Source organism: Hevea brasiliensis, chromosome 14 (assembly GCF_030052815.1).
Source record: "Hevea brasiliensis isolate MT/VB/25A 57/8 chromosome 14, ASM3005281v1, whole genome shotgun sequence".
In the NCBI taxonomy this organism is placed as follows: Eukaryota; Viridiplantae; Streptophyta; class Magnoliopsida; order Malpighiales; family Euphorbiaceae; genus Hevea; species Hevea brasiliensis.
The window spans coordinates 22,160,983-22,171,973 of NC_079506.1; the positions used below are offsets into that span (position 1 = coordinate 22,160,983).

General features: G+C 33.6%; 1 protein-coding gene across 1 annotated transcript; it reads right to left on the reverse strand.

Annotated features, from left to right (window-relative positions):
* Positions 1-1,380: 1,380 nt before the first annotated feature.
* Positions 1,381-9,282, reverse strand: LOC131172904 (receptor-like protein EIX2). The gene is made up of 8 exons (XM_058134443.1): positions 9,219-9,282; positions 8,933-9,132; positions 8,336-8,596; positions 7,055-7,387; positions 6,341-6,734; positions 5,898-6,193; positions 5,774-5,837; positions 1,381-4,334 (listed from the first exon to the last, which is right to left on the reverse strand). The coding sequence occupies exons 1-8, from the start codon at positions 9,280-9,282 to the stop codon at positions 1,381-1,383; spliced, it is 4,566 nt and encodes a 1,521-aa protein (XP_057990426.1).
* Between the last annotated feature and the right edge of the window lie 1,709 nt (positions 9,283-10,991).

Below are 10,991 nucleotides of genomic sequence, written 5' to 3' on the forward strand. Positions count from 1 at the left end.
AAATTGATAAAAATTAAGAGTCAAAGTAATAATTTTTATAATATAAAATAAAATTGTAAAAATTTGAAAATCATATTTTTTTTTTTAACAATTTTCTCCTCTAAATCATTTTGACTGCTTGATTATATATATATATGGTCTTAGTTATTTAGAATTAAGCTATTATTACTTTTTAATTTATTTAAAATGTCAAATAATTTAAAATTATCATTTTTATTATATATATTTTTTAAAAAAATTAATAAATATTATAAAAATCTGATACATATTAAAGTCCATAAAATTTCTTAATTTTTTATTTATCAAAAAAATATTTTTCATTAATTTATTTCCTACATACTTTAAAATGTTAGAAAATATAAAAAATATTTTTCTTTAACTCTAATACTCTAACAATCTATTTACATTCTTTCCCAAAAGTCCAAGGCAACGCTTAGGGGTGGAACTAGAAATTAATCTTTAAAGAGCCAAAAATAAATATTAAAAAGAAATTAAATGAAATCTCCATAAAAATATGTGGACTAAAATAAAAATACATAATATTAAAAGATCAAAACATGAATAATATAAAAATATAAATGAAATTTACATAGAAGTGCAAAGACCACAATAAAAATAAAAATATTAGGGGGTAAATAATAATTTTCTAAAAAATACAGTAAATTTTTTGCAGGTAAAATTTTAAATTAAAAAATTTTACAGAGTAAACAGTAATTTTTGATAAAAATCATTAAATTTTATAGGTAAAATTATAATTTTAAAAACTTTTAAAGGTCCCAACAATAACTTTTTTTTAAAATTATTAAATTTTGTAGGTAAAATTATAATTTTAAAAACTTTTGGACTAAACTTTTGGACTTCCTTAGTAGATGTCATGGAAGAATGTCAATGCTGGAAGAATTTTTCCTCTTATTAAGAATTCAATTTAACTGATTTTTTGGTTAAGTTTTAAGTTTAAAATAAAAGAGTTAATTTTTTTTAATTAAACAAAATTTTCATTCAAAAAAAAGTGAAAGAATTTAAAATTTTTTTTTTATAAATAATTTATTCCAAATGAACTCTTTTAAATTAATTAATCAAAAGATAGCATACAACTAAGTTGAAATAACAAGAAGTTGGAAGATTATAAAACATTCTGGTGTATATAAAAATAGTATTCTCTTTTACTGTAAAAGTGAATTCCCCTAATAATCCCTGTAAGAGGTGATGAATCTCACATACTTGTAAGAGGTGACGGAAGCACCTAATAATCCCTCCAAAAAGTTTATTCCTAAATTTCCCTTTCTCCAAATTCAAGCAACTTTAACATCCCAGACTTGCTGAATTACTTCACTAGATTGTATAAGAAATTTAAGACTTGCAAAAGAAAAATGAAAAACGTCAGCGTGCCCCACGATTTCTTCTTCTTGTAGCTGCTTTCATTTTCTCACTTGACAATCTATAAGCAGTTCCATCCACAAATGCAAAGTACACTCCACCCCAAGACCTTTTCATTGCAAAAACTAAATAAGGAAGCAATAAACCTGCTGCAAATCCCACCCCAATGCTCATGTAAAACCATTTATCGATGAAGCCATTGCCATTGTCAGCCTGATCTGCCTTCCCTCCACCATCTGGATAATTGTCACCTCCATTGTTTGAATCATTCGAACACTTCACCGTAAGAGGATCTCCACATAGACCAGGGTTCCCAGCAAAAGAGGATGCATTAAAAGTTGACATCTGATTTGTAGAAGGTATTATGCCTGACAAGTTATTGTTTGACACATTCAAATTCCCCAGAAATGTCAATGAAGATATGCTTTGGGGAATAGGACCTGAAAGCCTATTGCCTGAGAGATCAAGAGATAACAACTGACGCAATTCTGAAATGCTCTTAGGAATCTGGCCACTGATGTGGTTTCTTGATAGATTCAAAACTTCCAAACCAACTAATTTTGTTACTGCTTCAGGAAGTTCTCCACTGAAATTGTTTCCAGACATATCTATACTGGTTAGCAGGGAAAGAGTCCTAGTGTACATTAATTCAAGGCCATTTATGGTCACATATATGTTCTCTTGGTAATTGTGATGTTCAGAAAGAGTTCCATAAAGCAAATAATGGTTAACGTTCTGCTGTCGAGTCAAGCCTTTAAGATTGCTCAAGTTAGCAGGAATGGAACCATTTAATTGGTTTTCCGCCAGATCCAAAATTTGCAGGGAACTCAAATTTGAAAGTGCCAAGGGAAGTTCTCCAGAAAATTTATTTGACCTGAGACTAAGTATCCTGAGACGCGGAAAATCTTCTCCAATCCATCGTGGTAAATTTCCTGTCAACATGTTGTTTCCGAAGTCTAAAGTTTCCAACTTTGACAAATTTTGAAGAGATGATGGAATTTTTCCTGAGAGTTGGTTGTTGCTCAAGTGAAGTGTTTGAAGCCCAGTTATCTGACCTATAGAGTTTGGAATCCCACCAGACAAATTGTTTTTTTGAAGGTCTAGAACAGTGAGAGAAGAACAATTTCCTATGCTTGAAGGAATGCTTCCTGCCAAGTTATTTTTTGAGAGATCAAGGACATCGAGCGATATCTCTCCGATTGAGACTGGGATTGCACCGGTCAACTCGTTACCAGAAAGTGAAAGAAATGACAACATTGACATGACTTGACCAATATTTTCTGGTATACTACCTGAAAACTGGTTATTAGAAAGATCTAGTAAGAAGACATTTGGAAGAGGAATGGGTCCTTTGAATTGGTTGGAGCTCAAATCAACATTTGCATAGGAAGTTACATTGAATGGATTTGGTATATGACCCTCTAAACTATTGAAAGAAACATTCAAAAAGGCTAGAATGCTAGTCATGTCCCAGAACCATTTTGGGATAGAACCGGAAATACCAGCCCCTGAGAAATCTAAAACTTGGACCTGTTTTTGAGATCTAAGCCAAGAAGGGAAGGAAGGACCCAGATGGCATGAACCCATCTGCAAGAAAATGACTTGGAAAGGAGGGACCCAGTTGGAGCTGACATTTAGAATGAAAGAATTTTCTGATAGACCAATTTTCTCCAGTTTCCCCAGCCTACGAAAATGTGCTTCTGAAATAACACCTGTCAATTTATTGAGAGAAACATCAAGGGAAGACAACTCAGAGAGCAGTCCAATGCTAGCAGGCAGAGTACCATTTAGCTTATTTGACGCAAGCGTGAGGGTAGTCAAACGCTGTAAGTTTCCAATAGAAGAAGGAATGGAACCTTGAAGCAAGTTACTGTTCAACCGGAGTTCGACAAGATTCTTGAGATGGCCAATTGAGTCCGGTAAACTTCCGGTCAGGTTGTTTAAAGACAAGTCAATGTACTGCAAATTAGAAAGCTTGCCAATGGAGCTTGGAATCCCACCGTCAATATAATTGAAGTGTAAATCAAAATGAATGAGAGATGTCATATTTCCAAGAAGAGTAGGAAGTCTACCATGTAACCCAGTGATAGATAAATCAAGAATTTGTATCTTTTTCCAGCTTCTTGCAAATAGTTGGAAGCAACTTGCTGAGAGTTTCAAATTATAATTAAGCTTCAATGACTGCAAATTTGGTAATTCACCAAAACCAAGTGGAATCCTTCCAGTCAACCAGCTATTTCCGATGTCAACAGATACAAGGCTGCTAATGTTCGCAAGCCAAGTTGGCAACTTAGCCTTGAAGAGGCTGCCCTGAAGGTTTAGGACTTTAAGCGAAGTAAAATTAAGAGAAGGAAGAGAATAGGAGAAACCAGATAAACCACAATATTCTAAGTGCAACTCAGATAAAAGTGGAAGCTTGTTTAATGGCTCAATCCATTCTCCTCCTAACTTTGAAAGGTGTACAGAATTCATTGCCAAATATTTTAGTGAAAGAAGACCGCTCAACCATTCAAGATTATCAACAGTTAAACCCCAATAAGAGACATCAAGGAACTGCAAGCTAGAGAGGTTTCCAAGATTTGGAGGAATTGCACCACTAAACCCAGCATATGACAGGTTTAGATATTGCAAGTTCTCCAAAGAGGACAAGAAATGAGGAATTTTACCAGCGAAATTGTTCCCACTTAAATCCAGATGTTTCAAGGACTTGAGTTTTGCAAGTGAAGGTCTAATCTCCCCACCTAATGGCTGACGACCTGATGAATTTGGGAGATCAACTACGAGAACAGCACCAGTTGTATTGTGACAAGCTATTCCTGACCATTGACAGCAATTGGTTCCATGCCATGAGGAAAGCCGACTCCAGCTATCATTAAGACCCATTTTGAGGTCAAGAAGAGCCTCTCTCTCAGCTGCATTGCAGTGCACCAATTGAGCAACCTCACCACAAATTAATTCTGCAGATAACAGACAGATGATCCAAAGAAATTGAAAGGTCTCCATAGATCAAACACTCAATGCCCTGTTCAGAAGCAAAGAATTTAGTCTAATTTTCAAGTAAGTTTTCTAAGAAAACTGCATGCATAGGTGAGTTTCAGTCGCACGATATATATTGGGAAAACTGGAACCAATTGTAACAATTTTTAATTCTGTATAGCTGACTGCAAACAGTTTAGTCTACCAGCTTTTACCAGCCATTGAATAAAAAATAAGTGGCGTATTTTCAGGTTTTAACCCCCACCAATTAGAAACACTTTTTGGAAAATTATTATATCCAGATAGCACTAAAAAATAGTGCTCATTTAAAAACAAAACGGTCAATTTTTTCTTAATTTTAAGAATGTGGCACCTTATATTTAGATAGGGAGTGCATATATAATGCATTCAATAATTTTTTATACATTTTTTTTCCATGTTATTAAATTTAAAACTCAAATTCATCACAATCCTTGATTATATATTATCCAAATCCATCCTATTAGGGTTTAGTGAGATCGGATACCTGCAAAAACTTAATTTGTTGTCATCCCTACTTTTATGCCTAATTAATTAATGAAAGCGTTTTTGTTAAGACATATTAATTTATATATTTTATACACATTTTCATAATCGATGTGTAATCTTAAGAGATATTAGAACAGCAATAATAACAATTTTTCACTTATTTAATCTAGGAAATTAAGTAACTATTTTACATGATTTAATTAATTTTAGAAAAAATTGTTTTATATTTAAAATATAAAATAATATTCGTTATATTCTTATTTTATTTCATATTAATCCATAAGCAAGTGAAGTTTCCATATTCATCAATTATTATTATTGTTGTTGTTATTATTATTATTATTATTATTATTATTAAAAAAAGGACTTCGCCACCTATTTCACGATTTGCCCATTATGCACGATCTTTTGTTTATTAATTAGATGAGAAAAAAAAATAGTTAAGTTGATGACCAGCTGCTCATAGGACTAAAGAGAAATTTCTTAGATATTTCAGGGGTATAAAATATTTTAAATGATTCCAGTAGAGTTTACTGGTGCCTATCAACAAGAAAGGTTGGTAAGATTTGAAACCTCAATTTAATGATAATATTAGATGAATCTCATATGAGAAAAAGGAAAAGAATATTATTGATTGAGAAGAACGAAAAAAATACTGGAGTCTCTTCAGCCTATACATATATATATATATATATATATATATATATACAACCAGCTAAAGAAGAAACTAAGAAACTGTCTCTAACTAATCAAATACACATAAAGTAGCTAGCTAACTGACTAACTGACTTTTGAAGTTTTAGCGCCTAATTCTGTTTTCTGGTCTAAGCGCCTAATTCTGTTTTCTGGTCTAATAGCCCCCTCCAAGCTGAGGAGTATATGTTCTTCATACCCAGCTTGGCAGTAAGCTTTTGAAAAGAAGCTACAGGAAGCGACTTTGTGCAAATATCTGCTAGCTAAGTTATGGAAGAAAAAGGAAGCAATTTGATGAGACTAGAATGAACCTCCTCACTTACCAGATAGCAATATATCTCAATATGCTTAGTACGTTCATGGAAGGTGGGATTAGCAGCAATCTGGAGAGCTGATTTATTATCACAGAAAAGAAGTGCTGGGTTTGAGTGAGGAACATGGAAATCTTTGAGCAAGTAACACAACCACTGTAACTCACAAGTTGTTGAAGCTAGTGCTTGATACTCTTCTTCTAAAGAGGATCGAGATACTGTTGATTGCTTCTTATCTCTCCAACATATAAATGACCCTCTAAGAAAAATACAATAACCAGTTATAGATTTGTGAGAATCCACACATCCTGCCCAATCCGAATCAGAAAAAGCTTTCAATGGCAAATTTGATGATGCTAGGAAGAAAATTGCTGCTCCTGGTGACCCTTTAATGTACCTTAGAACTATATGTGCTACTTGCAAGTGCTGCGAGGTAGGTTTGTCCATAAACTAACTTACTTGTTGTGTGGCAAAAGAAAGATCCGGCCTTGTAGAAGTGAGATACAAAAGCCTACCAACAAGTCTTCCATACTGTTGAATGTCAATGAGAGGATCACCTGCTGATTGACTAAGTTTCAACTTGCTGTCCATTGGTGTAAGAGTCGGTTTGGAATCCAAGAAGCCTACATCAGGGAGTATATCAAGGGCATACTTTCTCTTACTTAAAATGATACCAGAAGAAGTTCTAGTCACTTCAAGGCCAAGGAAAAATTTTAAATTTTCAAGGTCTTTAATTCTAAATTTATGGTCAAGAAAGGCTTTTACTCCATTAATCTCTACAAGATTAGTGCCAGCTAGGATGACATCCTCGACATAAACAAGAAGCACTATAATATTTGTTGAAGTTTTCTTAACAAAAAGAGAGTAATCAGAACTTGATTAATGATACGCCAATGAGAGCAATGCCTGAGTTAGTTTGCTAAACCATTGTCTGCTTGCCTGCTTAAGTCCATAGAGTGACTTTTAAAGATGACAAACTTGGTTGGGTTTAGAGCTTGAAAAACTGGGTGGTAGTACCATATACACTTCTTCATGGAGGTCACCAAGAAGGAATGCATTAATGACATTGAGTTGTTGTAAAATCCAATTGTTGGCAGAAGCAATTGCCAATAGCGATCTGATTATAGTCATCTTAGCAACTAGACTGAATATATCAAAGTAATCCACACCCTCTTGCTGAAGTACCCTTTTGCAACTAAATGTGCATTATGCCTTTCAATTGTCCCATCCGCCTTATATTTGATCTTAAAAACCCATTTGTAACCCATTGGAGTTTTGCAAGTAGGTAACTCAGTAATATTCCAAGTTTTATTTTCCTTAAGAGCCTGGATTTCAGCCTGCAAAGCCTTTCTCCAACAATCATGTTTTACAGCTTGTTGAAAAGTTTTAGGTTTGTCTTGAGCAGTAATAGAGAGAACAAAATGTTTATGTGTAGGAGAAAGATGAGAATATGAAATGACAGACTCTAAGGGATAAAGAGTACTGTAGATCATTGGTAACAACTGAAACAAAAATAAGATTGCAATGGTAATCTTGCAAGTATGATGGAGGTCTTTTGATTCTTTGAGACTATCTAGAAGGAATATTTTGTGAGGAAGTAGAAGGAAGAGGAGAATGAGAAGCAGAAGAAGAAGGATTTTTGTGAAGTAGTGGAAGGAATGGCGGGGAAATCATCAAAAATAGGTAAAGAAGAATTTTGAGGAAGAGAAATTAATGGTGGAAGGTAGTAGAAGTGTGATGGAAAGGAAATATATTTTCATGAAAAATGACATGTCTGGATGTAAAGATGTTTCCGTTTTGAATGTCAAGCAACATAAATCCTTTAGTTTTAGGTTTAAAAACTAAGAAAATACATTTTCGAGCTCTTGGATCAAATTTAGTTCTATGAGCTGTCAAGGTGGAGGCAAAACAAAAAGATCCAAATGTTTTCAATTCTGTAAAATCTGGTATTTAAGAATAAAGCATTTCATAGGGAGTTTTGTTATTGAAAAGGGGAGAAGGAAGTCTATTGATGAGGAAAAAAGCATGAAGAATAGTGTAAGACCAGTACACTTTAGGTCAATTTGATTGAAATAAAAGGGATCTAGCAACATTCATGATATGTTGATGTTTTCTCTTCATAATGCCATTTTGTTATGGAGTTTCAGCACAAGAAGTTTGATGGATAGTTCCTTTTGCTGCATAAAAAACTGGCATATTAAATTAAGCACCATTGTCACTTCTTATTATTTTAATTGAGGCAGAAAATTGTGTTTCAACTAAAGAAAAAAAAGATTTTAAAACTTGTCTTGTTTGAGATTTAGATTGTAAAAGAAATATCCACGTATGTCTAGTGTAATCATCCATAATTATCAAGAAAATTTATGATTATGAACTGATGGAATAGAGAAAGGACCCCAAAGGTCTACATGTATCAATTCAAATGGTTTATTTGTAATAGAGGTACTAACAGCAAATGAGAGTTTCTTTTGTTTAGCAAAATGACAAATGTCACAATTAGCATTATTTACAGGAGAAAAACTAGAAAGATATTGTTGAAGAATTTTGAGTCTTGAATCAAATGGATGTCCAAGTCTATAATGCCAAGGATCAAAGGCAATAGAGGAAGAAGCAAAGAATTTATGAAAATGAAATGAACTTGCAGGATTGTTCAGTGTATAGAGGCCTCTTTGCTCTTTAGCTATACTAATTATCTTCCAGTTTGGAAGTTTCTGAATAAAACACATTTGTTTATGAAAAAATAAGCAACAATCAGAAGAAAAAATTAATTTTGTGACTGAAATGAGATTAAAATGAAAAGCAGGAATATACAAAACATCATATAGAACTAAGTGAGAAGAAAGAATGACAGTATTAGAAATGTTAGTTGTGACTTTAGTACCATTTGGCAAAGTGACAGAAACAAGAGGAATTAATTTTGAAGAACAAAAAAACTTTAAAAAATGAATTATGTGATCTGCGGCTCCAGTGTCAAGGATCCACTAATCAGAATCACTTTTACAAGGAAAAACAAAATAATTACCTATGTTGGAGTCAAAGGAAGAAACAAGATTGGTTGTATGAACAGGAGGAGACTGAACTGAGTTAGAATTAGTAGATGAATTAATTTGTGAAGCCTGAAGTAGGGCCAACAAACCTTGGTATTGATCTTGAATGAAACCAAAACCAGGAATATTACCAAGACTCCCTTGGGATTGACTAATAGGAGTACCTTCAGAATGCTGAACAACAACAGTAGGATCATCATCTGTACTAACATAATTGGTAGCAGCAGAATATCTCTTAAAACCTAGTGGATAGCCATGCTTCTTATAGCATATTTCCAAAGTATGCCTTGGCTTCCCACAAAAAGTACAAAGCCTTGTGTCAACAGAAGGTGCAGCTGGTCTTGGACCATTATTAGTGAATGATCTTGGACCACTACAAAATGACTTTGGCTTGAATTCTTGTTGATTACCTCTAATAGCTTTATTAACAAGCACTTTGGGTTCAATTTGATTACCCGAGGAACTGATCTATCTTTCTTGTTGAACAACTAAAGAAAATGCTTTGTTGATTGTGGGAAATGAATCCAACATCATTATTTGAGATCTAACATTAATATATTGATCATTCAGACCCTTCAAAAATCTTATTACATAATCATGATCCAAATACTCTGTACCTTTCAGCAATGAACCACAGTTATAAGGATTTGCACAAAGAACAATTAGGAATAGGTCTAAAATTCATTAATTCATCCCACAATATCTTTAATTCAGAAATATTCAAGAATTGTTTGATCACCTTGCTTGAGAGAATAAATTTCTTCCTGCAGATTTGAAATTTGAAGGATGTCTCCCTAAGAAAACCTTTCCTTCAAATCTTTCCATACATCTACTGCCTTATCAATCCAAATCACAGTGTGAGTAATTGACTGAGACAAAGAATGGATTAACCATGATAACATCATAGTGTTACATATCTCCCAAGCAGGATACAAAGGATCTGTAGTTGCAAGAGCCTTCAAAGAACTGTTGGAGAATGATTCAAAGTCGGTTATCGAAATATTAGTTTTTTTTTTACTGAGTTGGATGTTGTTAATTCTGTTCCTTTATTTTCTACTTTATGCTAGTATTTTGCTATTATTCTTTCGCTAATTTGTTATTGTGTAAAGCCTATTTATAGGCCTGTTGTTTACTTCATTTTGCAAGTGAATAAAATAACAACTTCAGTTAACTATATCCCGTCTTTCTACTATAATTCCTCTATTTTTTTTTATTGCTTTATTTAATTTCTAAATTAGCTCAAGCCTACTGCAGATTTTTTTTGTCACCATCTATCTGATAAAAGTCTTGTGTGGCAGCCTTTTGCGTTTACTGCAGATTTCCAACATTTGTGGTATCAGAGCCAGGTTTGTTTGTAACTGGGCGTAAAGATTCATGGCAACTAACGACAATGTTGTGAGCATTTCTCAGTTAGCAATTCCAGTTTTCAAAGGTGAAAGCTATGAGTTTTGGAGTATTAAGATGAAGACATTATTCAAGTCTCAAGATTTGTGGGACTTGGTTGAGAATGGATTTGCTGATCCAGATGAAGAGGCCAGGCTAATAGAGAATAAGAAGAAAGACTCGAATGCATTATTCTTCATTCAAAGAAGCAAAGACATGAGTCAAATTTCTCAAAAATTGCAAAGAAGAACTACTACTAAAGAGGCTTGGACTATTTTGCAGACAGTGTTCCAAGGCTCCTCGAAGGTAATCATGGTGAAACTTCAAACTCTTCGCCTAGATTTTGAAACCTTGCATATGAAAAGTGGAGAATCAGTGCAAGAGTTTTTATCTAGAATAACTACAATTGTTAATCAAATGAGGTCCTATGCAGAAAAGATTTCTGATCAAACCATAGTTGCAAAAGTGTTGCGGAGTTTGACTCCAAAGTTTGATCATGTAGTAGTAGCTATAGAAGAATCCAAAGACTTGGCTACCTACTCATTTGATGAATTGATGGGGTCACTGCAATCCCATGAGGCAAGACTGAATAGGTTAGATGAGAAGAATGAAGAAAAGGTTTTTCATGTGAAGGGGGAGGCATCACACTAGAAAAATGAGCAAAGAGAAGCAAGCA